The 23,311-nt window shown below is 36.4% G+C and overlaps 1 protein-coding gene across 2 annotated transcripts in view; it reads left to right on the top strand.

Moving 5' to 3' along the window:
• LOC107692421 (carboxyl-terminal PDZ ligand of neuronal nitric oxide synthase protein-like) overlaps positions 1–23,311 on the top strand; it is a 123,830-nt gene that overhangs the window by 67,121 nt on the left and 33,398 nt on the right. For both annotated transcript variants that reach the window (XM_016491469.1, XM_016491467.1), the window contains 3 exons: positions 6,694–6,802; positions 9,981–10,122; positions 12,102–12,259. In XM_016491469.1, coding sequence (XP_016346955.1) covers positions 6,694–6,802; positions 9,981–10,122; positions 12,102–12,259 — 409 coding nt within the window. The remainder of the gene's footprint in view (positions 1–6,693; positions 6,803–9,980; positions 10,123–12,101; positions 12,260–23,311) is intronic.

Raw genomic sequence — 23,311 nt, 5'->3', positions numbered from 1 at the left:
CATACCAGCTTCATCACTGTGTCTGTCACACGACTCTGTTCCCCTTTCGGGCTCTGTCTTTACATTTATTTTGAAAGACGAAGCTCGCGATTATGGTAAGGGGCGTTACATTTCCGACGAGTGCTTGCGGTGTTCGGCCAATCACAATGCACTGGGTCAGCTGGCCAATCAGAGCAGACTGCGCTTGTCGGAAGGAGGGACTTTGTAGAAAACGAAGCGTTTGAGAGAGGCGGGGCATAGAGGACCTACAATAATGTACAGTATTTGAAAAATAATGTGTTTTTTGAACATTAAAGCGTCAACATATTCTGTTATACCAAATAATTATCTTTAAAAAAGCATCATATGACCCCTTTAAATTCTCTCATCTGTATGGTGGCACATGGTAAAAAAGCACAGTTAGAAAATAAAATAATATGTGATGGTTTTTGCCAGTAGTGAAGTAGTGAGCTTCTGTTCTGTTTTAATTGACAATTGTCTGTTTAAATATTGTGTTTGTTAGTTCTTAAGGTTATTGTTATTCAGAATAGAAGTTGTATTCCTCAGCTTTTCAAATGTAACATATCAGCGATATGCTGATGTTCAACATAAGCCGTCATTTTGCTTTCAGCTTCCTCCGTTTCTACATTTCTTGCCATTTTTTTTTCCTGTCACTGCCATTTTATCTCTTCATTCATCTTTTTCATCTACAAATGTATAACATTGGTCTGCTACATGATCCGAGTCTGAAGGGACCCAACAGTTCAGGATTCAGCTTAGATTTGTTTTTGTTTTTTAAATAGAATTCTCTTATGCTCACCAAGACTGTTTATTTGATCATAAATCCAGTAAAACAGTCATATTTTGAAATATTACAATTATGTAACTGTTTTCTATTTTAAAATATTTTAAATACTAATTTATTCCTGTAATAGTAAAGCTGAATTTTCAGAAGCCATTACTCCAGTCTTCAGTGTGGAAATACATTTACAAACCAAAAATACATTTTCATCCTTTGATCAACAAAGTGCAAAGTAACAGCATTTATTTGAAATATTAGTCTTTTGTAATATTATAAGTTTGTACAGTTATTATCATTATTAATGTTATTATAATTTATAACTGTCTTTATTGTTTGATCAATTTAATGCATCCTTGCTGATTAAAAGTATTAATTTCTCTAAAAAATAAATAAATCGGACCCCAAACGTTTGAACGGTAACTCAGTTTGCGCACATATGCACTCATAATATCACTTGTATACACTCAGAATATCACACAAACATGTATTGTGAATGTCACTAAATCAGTTTAGTCTTAAAATTTGCCAGTGCCCATCATTTTACATTTACATTACATTTGTCTTACTTGCATGTTAGGTTTGAGCTTCAACTTAAAGTCTGTGAAGACCTTTGATATGTAAACAGTTCTTCAAACATAATCGTCTATGACAACATTACGTGCTACACTTTTGCAGATTGTATAGGACTTTTATTTTAACACCAAAAAAATGTTGGAATGTCTTAAGTAGACATAAAATGCAGTTAGATTAATTTATTTAAGAAGGATTTATGACCTATAATCATATACATATTCATACCACGTAGTAGAGAAATTAATCATTTAAGATGCTCCTTGTTGAACAATAACTGTTCTAATCGACTACAATCATGCCAAAGTGAGCAATTTTATATTCATGAGCTCATTTTGTGCAATCATAGGAATTAGGCCAATAGAACCAACATGCACTTTGTATTTGCAAGAACATGGTGACATTTCACATAGAGATTACTGTAATACCAATTGTGTATTAACTACATATTAACTAGAGAAAGCCCTGAGAAATTAATCTGTTTGGATGTCATGTAATTCAGGCTTTTTAAAGTCACAGTAGAAAGTGAGTTCGGTCAGTGTGTGGCTGAAGGACACCCAGCTTGTTGTTGTGAAAATTAAAATGACATGTTCTTCTGTGATTTTCATTTCTGTAGCTCTGCAGGAAATGCAAATATTGTATGGTAATCAGAGCGGCAGCCAATAAGCTACAGGAGAAAGTGCTTAGAAGTGTTTGTTCTCTGCAAAGCCTTTTAGCAACGCAGTTGTTCCTTATGTAACCGCTGCTGATGGTAACAGTATGAATGTGCGGTTTAAAATCCTGTTTGGCTGTGTGTCCTCGGCAATTGCAGAATCGCATGAAAGCCTAATCAAAACACATTAATCATCTTCACCAAAATTTGCTGCTTGAACTTGACATGCCCATATGCAATCCCCTGACTCATTGGATGAGGCAGCTGACATGTCAGGACAATATTTAATTTTATCTGGCATACCTGAAACCAGTAAACGATTGGGGTCTATTGACCCTCTTGTATGGAGGCATTTCGTTTTAAAACATTTCGAGTTGGTTGAGTACAATGAATGAAAAAACAGTATAATTTAAAACTAAATAATTTCCATGAAGATAACGCTCGAGTTTGACTGTAATTTGTGCCTAGTTAAGTGATTATAATGATTTTTGCTTTCCAACAGCCTGCTAAACCAGGGGCAGCAACCCCAGGAGGCATTTAACAGCTTCTGTGAGTGTGTTTGACTGCAAGCTGAAGAGACTGAATCATGTGTGTATGGGGACTCTCTATAAAGATGATGAGATTGGGGCCATGTCAGCTCTGAAGGTGTGAGATTGCCTGTTATTGCCCCCCTTCTGAAGAGCAACGGTGAAATTTGTGCATCTTTATTGTCACCCAGAGCATAAACTTGGCATCAGGAGCAGGGAGAACTGGCCTGCTGTTACTAACAGAGATATAATAAGAGGCATCAATAATTCAGATCTCTCATTAGTAGTAAAGTGCAGAGGAAATCATGGCTCCTCTATACAGTCCTCATGACTGCACTTGCCTGTGCAGAAACATATTGAAAATTCACCAGAGGGGCAGGGGTATTTGGAAGTGATGTAGGCAGATTTGTTACTTCAATACATGCCGAATGGCGAACATTTTGAAGAATTGGTCCGTCGGTTTTATGCCTTTAATTTACATTTATTGTACAAAACTCACAATGTTAGGGTGTTAAAGGTGGTTGGTGGTTTTTAGGTGGCTGTCATGCTATTTTGTGGGTAGCTGAAATTGCGTGAATAGTTGCTGAGGCGTTTCTTTGATTGCTAAGGTGTTTTGGGTGGTTACTAGGGTGTTTCTAGATCTGTGGGGGCAGTATTGGCCTAATGGTTAGAGAGTCTGACTTGTAACCCAAAGGTCGCGGGTTCAAGTCTCGGTACTGGCAGGGATTGTAGGTGGGGGGAGTGAATGACCAGTGCTCTCTTCCACCCTCAATACCACGACTGAGGTGAGACCCCCAACTGCTCCACGGGCACTGCAGCAAAAATGCTCTTAGGTTCTACTTAGGTTAGCAGTTATGAGTAACAATGATAATTCAGGTGATACCTGAAAAAGTACAAATGTGCAATGTCCTGCTCCTGCATATGACTCTTTTCAGGGACCTTGAAAAACAATTTTTAGACAATCCAGGCATCCCTAAAAGTCATCACTATTGATTTTTTCATTAAATCAGGATGAATGCTTTGAGATCTTAATGCTAATTTATCATCACTTTAGCCTATTCTGCCCGTGTTAAATGGGCACGCTTGCCTAGAATGTAGAAATAGCATTGATTAGAACTGGCATCTTATATATCTCAGAAATGAGCAAACCAGCACTTTGCCTTCTAGTAGATATGATATGCTCATTATATTCTTAATTAGACATTTCTCAAGCAGAGCAACCAGTTAAATAAGACTACGTAATGGTTGTGGAGTAAAATCACTCTTTCTATTATGATGGGTGATGTGGTGTGCATTACATATACTCAGCAGATATTTCAGCTCTTCATTCTGCTTTCAGACTTGATGAATTAAAGTGGCGTGGGAAAAAGCTCTTAAGCAGCATGTGTCATTTGTGCAAATCGCTGATGCGGCATGTCTCCCTGAAATATCAACAGCAACGAGGAGAATTCACTTAATGATTGGGGTTTTTCTTCACCCATCTGTACAGCACCCCTGAGCAGACTAGTGGGTTAATATAGTTGAGATGATTGTTCTTTAGGTACATCTTCCTTACAGGGTCTATTCGATCCCTTTAGCATCTCTGCAATCTTGTATCAGCAAGCTCTGACATGTAACATGCTGACATTCTTAGTAGTGTTAATGTTGGGTCCATATCAATTCTGCATTTGTCCAAATAAAGACTATAGCGATCATTAATAAATATTTCCCAAGCTAATACAACAACAGCTCAGGATGTTTGTGAGCTTTTAGAAACAGATTTCCTCACTGTTAGGTAGGCCTGTCACGATAACAACTTTTGGTTGTGCGATATATTGCCCCAGAAATAATTGCGATAAGCGATATTATTGTCATTTTAAAGACCATTTTATGCCACTGAATATATAATCATAATGTAACAGCATAATAATGCAAGAAGGCCTACACACTTCCAAATGACAACAAACTTTTAATTTTTAAGAATATTTAGATCATGGAAATTAAGTATCAAAATATTAGATACCTTAAAAAACTTGAATAAATAGTAAATAAACATTTTCTAACAAAAAATGCAAAGTAACAAGTACAAAAAAAATTGGAATCTGTAGATTTTTCCATCTACAGATTTTTTTCCTGACCTTCTTTTCTCTGTAAATTAAGGGTGCACACTATTCCTGAAAAACACAATCACTACTTAGCAGTCAGGTGTCCGTATGCAAAAAGGCACAGATCCTTAAACAAGGCCATATCTTCAGATGAAACTTTTTTTTGTAGAAGCATTTTTTAAAATTTGAACTAGCACCTCATGACTATACCACGTTATGTATAAGAAGCTGCAAAAGACACAGGCGCAAGTGGAATGTAAAAAAACACGGTGACATTCATTTTTAAGTAAATATAATGGGCGATATATTGCGTCACCAAAAATTATTGAGGTCATATACATATATTGCACGATAAGTCGATATATTGATTATTGCGACAGGCCTACTGTCAGGCTTTTATCACAAAGGGTCAACCTGCTCTTGCTCTTCAGTGGTGAGATCAATATAGTATTTGATTTCTAATGTCTCAGATAATTAGAGGTGTGTGATGTATATCATGACTGAATTATTCAAAGATAATTGGGAAATGTATACTGATATCAGGTGACGATGATGAAATTACAACACATAATTGTAATCAATAATTTATTATACATTTGCCTTACCATTTTTTCTTTGAGACCATGCAATATAGTTTTTTTGTTTGTTTTTTTTAAGGGCAAGTTAGCATGCAATTAATGCACTGTATTGTGTTTGGGGTCATTTTAATCAGGATCATCTACTAACAAATATGTCATTTTCCATTTATTTTTCATTAAGTAGATTGAGGACCAAAATTGAGGACCATTTTTACACATTCTGATGATCTGACTGCAGAACTATGTACCCAAGCATCTGGTGAATGTTTTTGGACACTGTCACAGATCTGTGATTTTTATAATCTCAGTGAGAATTATGTTTTGATGTAGGGTTGTGACGGTGAGGAAATTTTCCCACCAGTTAATCGACGTGTGACAACACCGATAATACCGGTATCACCGTGGGGGCAGGGGCGTTTCCTCCTTTCCTCACTTTTAAATAGCTTGCAAAAGCGGCGTGCGCATTTTACTTTCACTTTCAAATAGCGGCAATTTGGCGTAAAGCAATTGTTCGTTTTTAGTTCGTTTGAATTTTCCCTCTTTTCCTCGCTTTCCATCGCTTTTAAATAGCTTTAAAGCACCGTGTCGATTTAGGCATTTCTGCTTCCTGCTGCCAGTTATTCATTCTCTGACAAACCCACTGAAATAATCTAAGATTTTTATATATTTATTTTTTTATTTTTTCTTTGTCTGTCAAGGTTTAGTGAATGGCAAAATACAAAATACCCCCATCAAGCCGGCACTCACCAAACCAGCTTGCTTCTTCTTGGTGAATGTGTCATGTTGTCTTGCAATCTAGCTATTTGTCTATCATTTCTTTGGCAGTTTTACATGTGAGGTTCTCTGTGGATGTGCGTGAAAGAAGTTGCATTTGACATTGATGCGTTTTATTCATCTGCGATGAGACTTTCCGATTTTTCTGCTCAGGGTTTTCCTCAGTGCTTTGTGACAGCTGCTTTGTCATTTTATCAAGCTCGGAAGAAAATCCTCTACTCTCGTGGAGGAAATTGATCTGGATTTGCATGGTGTCAATTATTTATCTTTTGGTTTATGTAGTGTTTTACTCTCTGATCTGCATTGCTACTTGTTCCTTGCTACATGTCCTGTTTGCATTGGGGTAAATGCACTCACACAGTGTCACAAGAACTGAATGTGCTTCATTGACTCATGTTGTTGCTGCTTTTTTTGCTAAAATTCAAGCACCATTTTTGTTTCGATGCCCAAAAAAACACACAGCCAAAGGTCATTTCTAAATGTCCTTTCCACACAACATTAATGGATACCTGATAAAAGGGTACACGGTGGTGGTTTGGACCAAAATATTGCAAGAAAAAGGAAGCAAATGCAGGAATAAAGGCATTTTTCTCTTTTTCACTCCAATGGAATCTACTGTCCTTGACAGTACTGCACACGTTAGATTATAAATCTCAATGGAATCTACTGTCCTTGACAGTACTGCACACGTTAGATTATAAATTTTTTTTTTTTTTTTTTTTTACAGGATATTCTACGTATCACACGACTCTCAAGATCTGAAGATCTTCAGTTATATAGTGAGAGATGGACAGAGCAATGTGTTTCGATGTAACGTCTTCAAATCAAAGAAAAAGGTAGGCATCTCTTGAGCGTGTCTTCTAGTCAGGACATTGAGTACTGATGGTTTTCATTGGACAATGGAATCCTGTCATTAAAGCTCCAAGCCAATGAAGTCTTCTGACAGTTCCTTCCCTCTTCAGCACTCTTCTTTCATTTAACTCCAGGGCATATAGAAAAAACCCATCAGAAAAAAGGGAACAGCAGCCCTTGGCCATGAAACTAAAGTGCACTTTTCAGAATGGCTGTATTTTTCTTCTCAGTCAGTCTAGCATGCAGAGCAGTACAATGATTCAGCAGTGGCGCATGTAGATGATATACTGACAGGGCATGCTTTTAGTTCATAAAGCTGTCGAATTCTCATCTCTTTCAAGCTTCTGCACTGGATTTGAATGAGGCAAATTTGAAAGCTAAATAACTGTTTAAAGACGCCCACCACCTCTGAGAAGGATTTGACATCTGAATCTGGTTTTAATCTGCTTGACTGGTTTAAATATTTATTTTTAATATTGGCAATTAATCTACAATGTCACAAGAATCAAAATAAGATTTTTTCAGAGGGAAAATACGTTTTTTTTTTTTCTTTCCAGAATTGGTGCCTACACAGTCTGTAAATATAGAGAGGAATTCGTGCTAGGCAATAGTTGTCACTATGACACATCACATTATCACAGGAGTTTGTATACACCATGATCTCAGAGTGCTAAGGGCTTGAGAACAGACTGTACTAGGTGTATGTGAAAATACAAGACGTCAAATATAATAGGCATAGGCATATGCGGACTGTATTTGGACAAATACAGTATGACTGCATTAAGTACAGGATGGCAAAAACTGTGTTTTACCCTAAAATGTACTGATAACCACCATAATAATACATGTGGATTCACAGGGTCACTCACACAAATAATTTATCAGTAATATAAATTAGTATGTTTAATACAACCATTTGTTAACCTTATTGTAAAGAGTTACGGTTTCCTGTATTATTGCAATATTGTTTTGTTTTTTTTCTACAATTAATTTTTTTCTTCCCCCCCCACCCCAAATGAGTTTTTGGCACAGATGAGAGAAAATAAAAACTACCACAGATGGTGTGGTAACTTACAAATTAACAGGTTCTTATGGTAGCATTTTCACTTTAATTTTTTCTGTTGAATTAACAAACATTTTTAAAGCGTGCCTTGTACCTGATTTACGTATCAGAAAATTAGTAAAGTTAAGACCTAAATGCAAATTAACATAATTTTTTTTTTTTCAATTAAACTAGTCTGTGTATTGTTTGTTTTGTAAGCCTGAGCAGATCTTTCACATAAAAGGCTGCGAGAGACATAACAGACACTAATCTGAATACTACAAACTTTCCAGTTATCAATAACCTGATTTTGTATTGTTTCATGCCTCATTCTTCTTTAGATGTGAAATTGCAAATAGCATACAAAATGAGCACACTGTAATGAGATTACAGTATGAGATTACAATATTAAAAACTATGTAGCATTGAAAACAGTTATGAAAGCCTGACACATGGACTCAATATAACCATGTTTCTCTCATAAAAAATGTGGCTCGTCAATAGCTATAGATTATACTGCAGAAATTTGGCCATGTCGAAAGGCAATCAAGAAAAAAGTATTCTTTATTCAACAAAGATTCTTTAGAAAGAAGTCAGAAAGAAGCTCATTTGAGTTGAAAGCTCCGTCTGGCCCATTTCACCCCGGCATCACTGTTCATTACAGACCGAGCAATACAGAGCTGCTCTGGGTAATTGTACATCAACTGCTCAAGTGTTCGCTCAATAAACTGGGAATAGATTGACACTGATGATTTCACTTTGTACTGACTACAGACTCAAACAGTTTAGCTGAAATAATGTTGTCGTTCCATTTTTCGCTATCACCTATCAAAATACTGATAACAGATCTTCAGTAGAATAGCTAGTTTTTGTTCAGTAGTCTTACGGAGTCTGCAGACTGATGGTTGTATCCAGTGTTGAAATGTAACTTGAGTTTTTTTTTAACACTTAATGGATGGTCACAACTAACAATTTACACAACATGGCACTCAAAATAGAGACTTATTCCATGGAAAACTGAAAGTTAGTTGAAAAAAATGCCATCGGTTTCCAATTAAATGTCTTTCCATACCTCTTTTAATGTGATGTTACTGCATTGCTTTTTTGACAAACTATGGTATGCTCAAAGCTTTAGGTCATTTTTAAGTTTTAATAACATTTAAATTGATGTTAAACTTTGAAATTCCTAGTTTCGTTTGATTGTCTGCTTATATGGTTGTCAGCATTCCTGTTTTCCATATTTGCTGGCTAACAGCAGCATACCATCTGGTTAAAAGTGTGGGAAGGAAATCAAAAGCTGTAATGATTTATCAAATGAAAAGGTATGAGTCATAACAAAAAAATTTCCCTCAGTTAGTGTCAGATTTTGACTGTAACTTTCAGTTGCGAAAAAAGATAGGCATCCAACATTGCAAACCATCCAAAAAAAAGAAAAAAGGTGGCATTCTTACAGATTCTTCCGGACACTCTGAGCCAGAAAACACAGACCCCCTCTGTGGCCCTCATCTGACATTCTGAGCTAATGCGATGAGTATTATGCACACACCACTGAGGGCTTTGCTCTTAAAACTTGTGTAATATTTACCTTTCAGTGCAGCATGTCTTTTTTATTATTGTTATTCTTTATGAATAACTGTCTTTCTGTCTATGTCTGTCTGTCTGTATATCTATCTATCCTTTATTAATTTGCTCATTCATTCATTCGCATATTTATTCACGTATGCTTTTATGTATACTTATGTATTTATATTTATTTGCTTATTTGTTTGCATATATATTTATTTGCTCATTTGTTTGTGTAATTATTTCTTTGCATGTTTGCATATTTATTTGCTTAATTTATTATGAAAGGACATTGTTACTTGGTTATCTAATAGTTATGCTGGATTTAAAGAAAATCCAGAAGAAATGCATGTCCAGTAGGTGGAAGTATACAATCCAGGTGTACAGGATATAAGTACACGGGTCCATCCATTAATTTCTAATAAAAGTCCTTGTATTATTAATTCTGTGTGATAAATATTAGCATTTTCAGTTTTGACTTGCAGAAGTTTTGTTTCAGCCAGGAACTTTGATTTCAGTGCATTAATAATACTAAGCGCTCTTTCATTTCTCTGCAGAGCCAAGCCATGCGAATAGTGAGGACAGTGGGTCAGGCTTTTGAGGTCTGTCATAAACTTAGCCTGCAGCACACCCAGCAGAACGCAGATGGCCAGGAAGATGGTGACACTGACAAGACATGCACAGATTCGGGAGTACCAGGTACTGTAATTAACTCTTTTCTTCCCACTTCTTTGTCAGTGTAGTCATCTTTCACGACAGGTTTTTATTCTTCGAACTCCCTGTAATTGATTGTCTGTTTGTGCCTCTTGAACTTGGTGTGATGGGATTACAGATGAGTGATGTTGCTGCTGATCTCTGACACACTTTGATTTAGCAAAGGGAAAATCCATGCGGTTGTTCGAGGTATTTTTGTGCAATCCAGCACAGTCAGTTAGAAGAAGTCTTTGTGAGCCGGGGCTTTGATAGGCAGCATGGTACAGCACCTATATATGATTGCTTGTGTCTGAGGGGCAGATCTCATGGTGCATGGGCCATGGGTTCAGGCTGATCATCCTCCCACAGCTCCCTCCAGACAGGTTTTCTTTTCAAATGCAAATGAGCTCTCATTCACCCACGCACTGCATCTAATCCACACAGTATTCCCCAGCACCAACACGCTGCAGTGTCACATGGATGGGACTCACTATGTCTAACAGCTCCACTGCAGTCCCAGTGTTAGGACAGGGAGACCTTAATAACCCCTTTCCACAGGAGGAACAGCGAACCGTTCTCAGAACTGACACTTCACAACCAAACGACCGCGTAACTGCTTAAATTACTTCAAAACCTGCCGACAAATAAGTATAGTGCATCACAGCCTACGTTTATGAAGTTTTAAAAACATATTTTAACATCCTATGTAAGTTGCTTGAGCATATTTATGCCAGCAAGAGGAGTTTTTGATATAGCTGTCTAAGTTTTAAAAAAAAAAGGGAAATTATCGTGTAAACATGATTTTTATCGATTTTTATTTTATTGTAGATGTGCAAGAGAAAAATAAAGTGGTTTGAGTTTTAAACATATTTTAGCATCTTTGTGCCAATAATTAACACATTTTTGTTGCTTCAAATTTGTTAATTATTTTTTTTAAATATGTAATTAAATTCACATAAATATTGATATTAGTTAATATTTTATATTAGGCAAATGGGGAAAATAAAATGTCTAGGCCACTGTGCAATATGCTGTGAATAGGATTTTGTTTTGTGTTTTGTGTGTTTTGTTTTGTTTTGTTTTCCATCTGGCCAGATACAGAGTTTTATTTAATTTTTTTCTGCTCCACAATTGCCTTTTAGCATGTGGAAATGTCAGTGAACATCTGTGGAGGACTGTGTCTCATTACTGTGTACGTGTAGTTGAGTGTGGAGTAAATGCCTCTGACCTCAGTACTATTTTCTTTTTTTAACTTGTGTTATGTTCAGTAACACAATACACAGTTTATGATCTGGGTTAAACTGTCACCCTAAAATAGCTATAATCCCTCCAAATTGTATTTTAATTTAATGACAATGAATTGATTTATTTGTTTATATATAGCAATTTACTACGGTGTGACATTGAAAAATAAAAATATATAATTTAGTCCCTCAATTAATGTAATTAATGTAAAAAAATCCAAAGCATGATAAGTAATTACAATACAAGAATGTTGTTCAAAATAGTTTTACATGTAGTATAGCATGTCGCACCACAGGACACGGCAGTCACTGCTTGCCATGTCATGTCAACTTGTCAACTAACCATTTCCAGAAATACAGACCCGCTGTACAGACCGAGTGAAGGTGTGGTCATAACATGTGGCCCCATATCAGTAACACCACCGTCCCAAAGGGGATCCACAGTTTACACAGACAACATCAGTGTTTGGCCAGAATAAATCTATTTGTGTACATAACTGTGTTAATAATGGCAAAAAAAAAACATTTTTTAAATCTCACTTACTGCAAAACAGACCCTTTAAACTCTATAGTTTCCATGTTTCAACAACAAAACAATGCATGGCATAAACCTATAAAAAGGCTCATGCTTAAAAAGCTTGCAATGGCATATTTTTTCAGTGAATTTTTCCTTTAATCCCTATATCATGCTTTCCATCTCTGTAATAAATGTTTATCTAGATGAATTGTTTCTCTCTAAAGGGCGGGAGCTCACAGGGGCCGAAAAGCCGGCTGCAGATGAGACAGACATAGATGCAGAGGAGATTCCCCTCCCCGACAGCACAATGGACGAGTTCAGTCGCGGAGTCACTGACCTAGATATGGCTAAGAAAGAGGAAGATGTCACCAAGGACAAAAAGGTATCTGGCTGCAGCTCGCTTTGCTCACTTAATTATTCAATCCATATCATTAATTAACCACAATCTTCTATAATGTCGAGCTCTCGAAGTGGTTTGCTAAATCGCTGAATATCAGCTTTTACGCACATACTTTGCACTGTATCTTCCAATTAACTTGAGTAATCGAGGGAAGGTTATTCAGCGCACAATTATTGTTTTGCAGATTAGGTTTGTTTTACACTCACGCCTGTGGGTCCAGATGTAGCTATAAGCTCATTAGCATAATCTTGTAGTGTGAAAGCCGCTGTGCTGCAAAGGATTATGTAATGATACTGTGACCCTGACTGGATGAGACATTCTTCAAGAGAATCATTATGGTAATGACAGTTTAGTGTTGAGGAGAGGAAAGTAACAAACAAGGTACTGGAGTATTGGCTGCATTGCATCGGATTCGTCTCTATAGATAAGTTTCACCATCTGGACCATCCAAATGACAAGCATTCTGATAGAGTTGGACTGAAGATTTGAGTCAGCCTAAAAATAGCATTATTCATTGTGTTGAATGTAGGGCTGCACGATAAATCGCATGCGATATTTAATGCGCATCTTGTCAGAAAGCCGGTTCTGTAATCAGTGGTAAATCTCCATCACGTGCGTGCTGGTTCTGTAATCAGCGGTAAATCTCCATCACGTGCGTGCTTTCACATTGAGCAGCATTAACTACACAGAGCCGTTGTTCACTGATGAGCTGCGCAAAACCACGTTCATATTCGCGCGTTTTTTTGCGCAGCTCGTCAGTGAACAACGGCTCTGTGTAGTTAATGCTGCTCAATGTGAAAGCACGCACGTGATGGAGATTTACCGCTGATTACAGAACCGGCTTTACTGATAAGATGCGTGTTAAATATCGCATGCGATTTATCGTGCAGCCCTAGTTGAATGCAGGCTTTCTGTTGTCCATATAGCTTGTTTGTTCTACCTCGCTGATGCCTGTTTATCTTTCCGCTCAGGAATAATTTTTTGGGTTTGTTGCATCTGTGTCTGGAGGCGATGAGGCTGGAATCATGTCAGAGGCTGATAAGACACTCCTCTCCTCAGGAAATTATAATGTCAGAAATGTTTGGGTTGTCTCAGATGATTGTTCCATGATTTATAAGCCAGTCAGAAACTTTTACTCTGTGCCAGAGAAAGCTCCCATACCAGCCTCGGAGGTACTGTGTCCTTATTTCATGTGGTTTCAAAGTTTTTGACCCAAATGGAAATTTTGCAATCCAGGTGTGGTGATAGTCTAATGGATAAAGGGAAAGTGTGGTTAACAAAAGTGTGGCTCCTAGATAAACCTAATGCCTCATTGTTTCCTTGAGCATGAGCTGCTACTCAAATATTAAAACAAATAAGTATAATTATTAATTATTATAATTATAATAATTATTTTTAAGACTATATTCCAGAGACTCAAATCTTTTCTTTGGTTTGGGCTTCATAGTATTTGAGAAATTCATACCTGTCTTGGTTCCATATAAAGAGACTTTGGCTAAATTTACAGAAAAATGTGCTTTATTTATTTTAGGGATGAACAATATGTGTGTATTTTATTTTTTTGTAGTTATTTATTTAGGTTGATAGTTTTTTTTTTACATTATGAATTGATATTGGATATATATTATCTGTAGATATTGGATATTTAATTGTTTTTGGTCATTTCTTCTGTTTTTACATTACTTTTACCTTTACTATCTTTACTGTCTTAATTAACTAAAAAATTAAAAATTAAAAAACTAATTCAAATAACACTGTTAAATTCAATCTTTAGCAAATCTCAAAATGTACTGTATGTTCATTTTTCATACTTTTATTTTTCATACGATTTATTGTATTTTTTTCCTTTTTTTTTTAGGCAAAATAGTAATAATGTAGAATTGATTATAATATAGATTTAATATAATAACTGTTTATCGTTTACTTTTAATATGTAAAAGGTTTATTTGCCAGAATTGTACAACTATTTCAAACTAGTTTAAAATTACTGGAGTCTCAGACAAATTTTAATCACAAGTTTGGGTGATATGTGAAATGATACCCATTGATATTTGACATTTTCCATTGACATCTGTTACTACTACCATGGTTACAGGCATTATTCGAGTCACTGGTTTTGGCTACTTGATCATACAGTATTTTATCCACCTCTGACTGTTGTTGTGTGAATGAGACAGTTTAAGATTAGCAGTAAATACAGTTGTTAGTTCCAAATGCCAAAGGTGCATGTAATCGAAAAGGTTGTTTGATCTTAAAGAATAATTCTTGTCTCTGCTTTTTAAAGAAATGTCATTTTTATAACTGAATCATATGTGTGTACATTTGCCACTTTTGGCCGGCAATTTAAATTTAGCATTTCAGTGAATGTCTTCATGAATAAAGCCTCTGAGAGCATGCTGTCATACTCCTACATAAGCAGATCATTTTAGATTCTTGTACACTGCAGAACAGGGATACTCATGCCATCCTCAAGGACTTGTGGAGCAGAAATGGACTGATTGTGTAGGAGTTCATGCTGTTTTTAGGGCTGGTACAAGTGTCAGAGCTGTTCAGCAAGCCTGTAGTCAGTTGTGCTTGTGAAGCAGAGAGCTTCTGCCTGTCGCTCTGTCGACTCATGTGCCTGTTGAGGCTCCCGAAATGAACATGAGCTTATACTGGAGTAACTATGTATTTTTACTTTTTTTTTTTTTTTGCTGCATCAAATAATTAATATTCAGAGCTTGATACTTTATATAGTATAGCCATTAAATATGGGATGGTTGGCTTTACATCAATTTAAAATAACATTTCCACGGGGGAATTCTAGTGTATGCTTGCTTGTTTAATATGCAAAGTAGAACAAGTTACCATGTTCATTGTGTTTCCTATCCTGCAGGCAGTTAATTAGATCAGCAAATCTCTGTTTCACCCCACCATATTGTTTGTAGGAAATTGGCAGATGCTTTCTAATAAAATGAGAAGTTTGGAGTTTCTGTAACTGTTTGAATGAGGTTTCTCTCTGAGCTTTGATAATGAATGGGCCAGGGACTCTTGGTGCGCACGTGGTTGCATCCCATTTTGTTAGAGACCACAGTGTGCTTTGGAGAATTTCTGCACAAAACGGTCACTGAATAACTAATGAAGGCAATTAGTCCTCCTCAACTATTCTGAACTTTACCCAATGTCAGACCTCAGTACCACAGTCTGGAAACTCTGTGGCAGCTTACTTTTGTGGGAATTTCACAGCAGCGGCTGAAATATGGAGAAATGAGGCTACTGTGTAGCTCTGATCTTATCAGACTATCTCTGCCAGGCAAACAGCCAGGCTTCTACCAGGAATTAGTTCCCTTTACTTACAGGGCACATATATCTCCTGGATGCAGGTAGAATAACTCAACCAGACCAGCCAGACCCCCGAGGAGCTGGACATCACAGACTGAAAGTGTGAAGACCGTGTGTAAATATAGCCCTGTTTCTTCATTTTGGAGAAGCAGTGTCCATCCAGATTAGACTTTTAATGTGAAAAGTGTTTGGAGATGGAATTTTGGCGAATGGTGGTATGGAGGCTCGCTCTCAAGAGCCCTCAGGCCTGAAATGCTAGATGGTACCCGAAAGCCAAAATGTGTTTCAAAGCAATGTCAGTTTCTCTGGATAACTCCTGATGAGCTGAATTCAGCCCATGTATCCGTGTAAGAGGCAGCTTTTTTATACATGTTCTAGATGGGACTATAGAGATTAATGCTAAGGTCGTGGGTTCAATTCTCAGGTAACAGATATATTGTCAAAATGTTTGCTTTGGATAATAAACACATACATATAGATTTTATATATTTATTTATAGTGTTTGTATATATTATTTCACAGCTACAGTCTTCCTCTCCCATCACATTTAATTCAGACAGCAAGCTCACAGCTCTTAGACATAATTTATTTTCCTGTGATGCTGTAGATTGTGGATTTGCCTTACCGCTGTATTATACTGTGTTCCGTCCGCATTAATTCCATCTGTTAATTAGAAAACGTTTCCGTTGTTTTCCCTCTAAACACATTCATTTCAGTGCAGCTGAGAGGAAACATAAAAGAGCAGACTCTGAAATGAAAAAGCTTTCTGCGTCAAGAGCCTTTCCAGCCAGTTTAGTTTTATCACCTTGATGTTTGCCTGTATGATCTCTTGAGAGATTAGCTCATACCCTTTTAAGTGTTTAAACGAATCTTAAAATAATATCCATTGGTCTGTAAATTTGTGCATTTTGTTTGTTTATTTGAAAAACTTGTATTCTGGCATGCCAATGTATTATAGTGTCACGATTGAAACAGAAATGCTGTAAGGTGCTTTTTCTCCAGCGATCTTTAACAAAGAATGAAATAGAAAAGAAGAGATTGAGAGATAGAAAGAAAATAAACACTTTTTTTATTGTTGACTTAGTAATCATACAGAAAACTGCCTTTGCACTTTCTGCACCAAGGCTAATAACTGTAGGGAACCAACCAGATATTGAATCGTCCCTGCTAGGTAACAACAGATGCCTAAAAATAGCAAACTACAAATGAATTTCAACTGATTAACTCGACCATTCTCAGATGTGTAGTCTGAATGCTGATAAAGCTTTGGCATTTCACTCTCAATGATCTTTCAGACATTATAACAAAGCCCTTTTGTCTTTATAATTCATTCAGTCATAAATTTAGATCACAATTCGAAAGGATGCACGATTATTCAATGCATGATTAGTTCTTTCACTTCTATCCATATGCTAATGTGTTACAGTGGCATTTAACATTAGTTTGAATGCGTGGAAGACAATAAAAGCCAACAGCTTTATGGTGGCACTTAATCATCTTTAGTGTAAGCTATTTAACAGATTGATCCTCTTTTGATTCTCCTTCAGACTGTGTCTGACAACCATCCCAGCTCATGATATTTAATGCCATTCTGTATTTTTCAAGGTGCTGAATGAACCTCCACAGTGGAAAAAGAATCCTTTATAAACTTGCTGTGAGATTGTTTGATGTTTCAGGTCATTGTATCATACTCTTTAAATCCTGACATATCAATGGAGCAAATCCATGTGGACTGTGTTTTAATAGACACACTAGTTTTGTCTGATCTTTTTCAAGCTGTATTATTGTCTAGGGTGTCGGTACCCTTAGGCAACTTTTAGTGTTTCAACTATAACAATGCACACTGTTTTCTCTTGTGACATCTCAGACATTATTGTCTTGAGTCTGTCATGTTAGTGAGAAAGGTAACAGTGCTCACTTACATACTCAGTGTCCTTTCTATTAAGATCCTTCACCATTGTATTCCAGTCCCCAATGTCATGTTCCTGTCCTCAGGGCTACTCAACTTTGAAAAGCTCAAGAGCCACGAATCCTCAAGATCCCTTTAGATAAAAGAACTGCTGTCTTGGTTTTTCTTATTAATGAGGCAGGTAGACTACATGTGGAATGTAGTCTACTGTTGGGTTATATCACGGTAAGCGTGTTTATCACATTTGAAGCACTTCTGCGAAATAAGTCTTCAGAATAGGCTATAGTTTGTAGTATTTAGTAGTTGTAGTTGAGTAGCTCTGACTCGGGTAGTTAAGTGTTTATGCTTTCATTTCACTTAACTACCCTTCACGTTTAATTCCACAAGAGCTGTCCAAACCTCTCTACATGTTATATATTTGTTATTTTGTAACCCTCCAATTTTTACCCTGCTGCTTATAGCTCGGTTTAGAAGAAAAAAAAATCTCATTGTGGCTGGTCCCAGTGAATGACAGAGAAAGGTGGTACAATCTAGAGGTCTGCATTCCCGCGGCTCTCCCGCAGGAACCGCGGGACCCGACCTCATTTTTTGCGCCGCGGGATTAATTCCCAAATAAAACGCGGTAGCAGGGACGTTCAACTCGGTTTTGTTTATATTTTGCTTAGCCTATAATTTTAAATGAAAGATGTCGCATTTATTTATTTTTCTCTGCGACACCTAGTCACAATACTTCCTACTGTGTATTTAGTATTTTGACAAGACGAATAAAAATAGCTAATAGGCTATTTTTGTACAACCTACATTTTTTTTTTCTCTCTGCGACACTTTTTCCTTATTGTGTTGTCAATGTTAAACGAATTGTATCCTGACAAGACGAATAAAAATAAGAAATACAATTTCTGTACAAAATTTTTTATTTTCTCTGACACTTTTTTCCTACTGTGTTGCATAAAATATTAAACAAATTTTGTGTCTTAAGATAATTCATATAAAAAGTCAATAAATTCAAGACTCTTGACAAGACGAATAAAATAACATACAATTTTGTGCAGACTACACTTTTATATAATTTGAAATGAAAGATGTCATATTTATTTATTTTTCCCTGCGACACTTTTCCTACTGTGTTAACAGAAAAATGTCAAACGAATTTAGTATTTTGACAAGATGAATAAAAATAGCTAATAGGCTATTTTTGTACAACCTACATTTTTTTTTTCTCTCTGCGACACTTTTTCCCTATTGTGTTGTCAATGTTAAATGAATTGTATCCTGACAAGACGAATAAAAATAAGAAATACAATTTTTGTACAACATTTTAATTTTCTTTGACACTTTTTTTCCTACTGTGTTGCATAAAATATTAAACTAATTTTGTGTCTTAAGATAATTCATATAAATTCAAGTCAAAGTCAATAAATTCAAGATGAAACAAGATGAATAAAATAACATACAATTGTATGCAGACTACACTTTTATTTGTCAGCCTATCTTTCTTTCAGTGGCGGAAATTTAAATGTGAGATTCTGTAAACGAGATCTAAATTTAGCAGGAATGGTCGGGTCGGGAAGAAAATTATTCTATGCGGACAGCGGGTGAACAAAGAGTAAATATATATAGCGGGAGCGGGTGGGTGCAGGATAGAACCTTGCGGGAGCGGGACTAAAAAAACAGTCCCGCACAGACCTCTAGTACAATCCAAGCAAGAGATCTTTTTCTTTCTTTCATCCTTCCTTCCTTCCTTCATTAAGGGTGAGGCACCTGTTTATCAAAGTCGGGAAGAAAATTATTCTAAGCGGACAGCGGGTGAACAAAGAGTGAATATATAGCGGGAGCGGGTGGGTGCGGAGTAGAACCTTGCGGGAGCGGGACTAAAAAAACAGTCCCGCACAGACCTCTAGTACAATCCAAGCAAGAGATCTTTTTCTTTCTTTCATCCTTCCTTCCTTCCTTCATTAAGGGTGAGGCACCTGTTTATCAAACAAAATTATCAATGAATAAATTCATTATTGCTGGTGGAATGATCTTTCTAACTATATCTGGGCAGCCGAATCCTTGATAATATTCAAGAAATAGGTGATAGCTCATCTGTTCTTTAAGTTCTTAACTGCTGTTTGAAATTTTGTATTGCTAGCACTTGTTGTGTTATTGCCTCGTATTCCTCATTTGTAAGCTGCTTTGGAAGAAAGTATCGGCTAAACAGATGTTCTGAGTTTTAAATCTTTTGATTTATTTTAATTTCAAGCTATTTATTTGTTTGTTATTAAAGGGTGAGCCACCCTTTTATCAAACAAAAATAATAAATTATTCTTAAACTATTTTATTTTATTACTTTTATTTTAATTTCAAACTATTTATTTGTTTAATCAAAATTCAGAGGTAGCCAGTATGTGCCACCTCATTTTTATTTTATTTTTTAATATATATCAAATGAAAATGTTTTTGCATTTACTATGAAAGTAGTAACTTTTGCAATCTAATGTTAACAAACATTTTTACATTTCATAATGTGCTTGTCAATGCCATCACTAAAAAGCTTCTTGTCTGAGAAACCCAGAAGCAAGATTTTGTTAAATTTGTGTAACACTGTAATAATTCCCTGTATACATCTCCAACACTGTCAAGGACGTCTGAGAAAAAAAAATTAGTCAATAAACAGGAGGCAGCAATCTGCCTAGCAGAAAGCCCTGAGGAGAAAAGCAATAAGGGCATTTGTGTGGCCACTAGCGAATCTCACTCAGCCCAGCTGTGAGCTGAACATTGCTCTTTTACCCTCGTTTACCCTCAAGGGCTCAGTGCTCTCACTATGGTACAACCGACACTTCACATATTCAGAAAGCCCGACATATTGCACAGGTTCAGGAGACGCAATGTGTCTAGTCTACAGACATGAGTTATAGCATTTTGCTCCCAAGCTTGTTGTATTTCGCATGCTGCTGATTGTGTTTCAATGTGTGTCGTTCTGTGTCTGACTGGAATATCAAACATTCAGGTCTTTACATTTGTTTCTTGTTTAATGAATACGCAGAGCTGTTAGACTCATGGATTGTTTCACCAATTATCAAAAAGACCAGCATAGTAATCATGTGCTAGAGAAAGGCTTACGTTGTAATACTCAGCATATATTCTTTTTTATGCAAGATGTACAGACTTTCTCAGGCAGAGGTGGATTAGTTTGTTGTTAGATGTAATCCACTTTTAAATGCATTGCTTTCGAGTACAGAACATCTGTCCTGGACTATCAGAAACCTCAGCACATTTGCATCTTAGCTTTGCTAGATAAGAAGTTTTTTGATGTTTAGAAGTATACATGTAGGAATCAACATTTTTTTTTTCAAGACGTTTCTGCTCAGGATGACAGTCAGCTTATCTGCTTTGTAAAGTCGATATACACTTTGAGACTCTGCAAACTTTCCAGTGATGTCTTTTGACGACCACAGGGTGAGCACCCCCTGCTGGCCTCACTAACACCTCTTCCAGCAGCAACCTAGTTTTCCCTAGTATTTCACTAATATGTGTCTTAATCTCAGCCTCAGATGTACTGCTTACAGTGCGTTCACTGACTGTCTGATGCGTATTGTATTCTAGCTGTTCCAATTTGATTGGCTCACTTCCTCACAATTTCATGCCTTGAAACAACTTTTGAATAAGAAGTGCATTTGATAAAGTTGGGCAGATTAGTGCCAACAAATCTTCAGATCCTGAGAGATTGGTTGGAGACACTTAAATAGATGTCAGTGAGCAAAACTCTATACACTACCATTTAGAAGTTTTATTTCAAATGAATACTGGAGCAAGGATGCATTAAATTTATCAAAAGAGACAGTTACAAAGTATTTCTATTGTAAGTAAATGTTCTTTTAAACTTTGTCCATCAAAGAAAAAAGGTGTCATAACTTCCAAAAAAATATTAAGCAGTACAACTGGTTTCAATATTGATAATAAGAAATGTTTCTTGACCAAATCGGCATATTAGAGTGATTTCTGAAGGATCATGTGACACTAAAGTCTGGAGTAATGACTGCTGAAAATTCAACTTTGCCATCACAGGAATAAATTATATATTAAAATAGAAAACAGTTATTTTAAATTGTAATCATGTTTCACAATATTACTGCTTTTAATGTGTTTTTGATCAAGTGCATTCAGCCTTGGTGAGCATAAGATACTTCTTTCAGAAAACAAAAACAAAACAGACAAACAAAAAAAGTCTTACCAACCCCAAACTTGAACAGTAGTGTATCTGTGGGAGGAAAAGTCTGTACTTTTTATATGTGGATGGACAGAAATGTCTAGGTTGGAAGTTTGTTTGTGCAGAAGAAGCTGTAAAGTGGAAAATACTTTATACTGGTTGTCAAAAGTCTGGCAATGCAACACAAAGTCTGTATGACACATAAATCTCATAGAATCTAAACATGATTTTCTTACAGTTAGTTTTATATACCTACACCCTATATGAACTTTCTTTAATAACAGCTGAAAAACATTTAGCAGCTACTAAAAAATGGATTAACTTTGGCATAAACAAGAACATTTGAGCAAAATCTTTTCCAAAATTGTTATTCTCCAGCTTGAGGTCTGAAAAATTCTGAACTGAAGACAGCTGTTGTAGAAAATCCAAGACATCTGCTGTGACATTTCAGAAAATGTGGAGATGTGGGCTGTAGCACCTATATTATTATAAGGTTATTTAATAACCGTCCTCCACCAGTGGCCTTATTCCACAGGCATGCTGTAATCCAATGAAATATAATTAGGTCATTTGTACTATAATAGCAGTGTATGCCATATATTGCTGTATTATTTGTTCACTTATGGATACTGCTTCTTAGTCTCTCAATTTATTTCCATTTTTTTTCTCTCTATATGAATTTGAGGTTTCATTCCACCCCCATTTTGATGTTATACTTTGAAATTCGACATGAGCACAACTGATGGACAATTGTATTGCATTGAAAGTCTTCATATGGAATCTTCTCGGCAACATCCACCCCTAACCACCACATGAGAACTGCCAACTACAGAAACAAGGGAACATGTGCAGCGATTTTACCACTTCACAAAGCATCCCGTGTGAAACGACCTTCAGGCAGTGGTGGACGAAGTACACAAATCAAGTACTTGAATAAAAGTACTGATCCGTATAATAAAATATTACTCCAGTAAAAGTACTCAGTTTTCAATTTTACTCGAGTGAAAGTACAAAAGTACTTGATTTTTTTATGTACTTAAGTAAAAAGTACTAATAGATGAATGTTTATTTTGCAGTTTTATATAGGCTACTTTTATCATTTAATTTTATATTAGCATATAACAGCGTCACACACGGCGGGCTAGAGTGAGCGGCGGCGGGCGGGCTTGAGTGAGGAATGGCCGGCGGGCTTGCAGCAACCACATGTGACGACGAAAAATTGAAATCGCATCATATGACCCCTTTAATCTGTGTTATTTTAATGTTTTTTGACCTAAAACATAGAGACTCTGATGTTAACGTGTCTGCATTCAAGCATTTCAGTGGGCTTAAAACAGATCACCCTTTACAGCAGATTTAGTTCCCAAACAACTGACAGCTTTGAGCTAAATATGATTTTCAGTTACAATAATTAATGCTAAAATTCGACATTAGTAACTTACTTTTAACAGCATCGGACGCACGCGCTCTCACAGAATCTCCCGGCTCTTACTTGTGAATTCAGTTCACTGGAGACTCGCACTAAACGGATCATTTGAATCAGTGAGTTGTCGACTCGAGAACAACTGCAATCGGTTCATTCTAATTCGTGAATGAATCGTTTGGTGCGATT

The sequence above is a fragment of the Sinocyclocheilus anshuiensis genome, unplaced genomic scaffold (genome assembly GCF_001515605.1).
Source record: "Sinocyclocheilus anshuiensis isolate Anshui unplaced genomic scaffold, SAMN03320099.WGS_v1.1 scaffold70, whole genome shotgun sequence".
NCBI classification, from domain to species: Eukaryota; Metazoa; Chordata; class Actinopteri; order Cypriniformes; family Cyprinidae; genus Sinocyclocheilus; species Sinocyclocheilus anshuiensis.
This window is presented reverse-complemented; position numbering and strand designations above follow the sequence as displayed.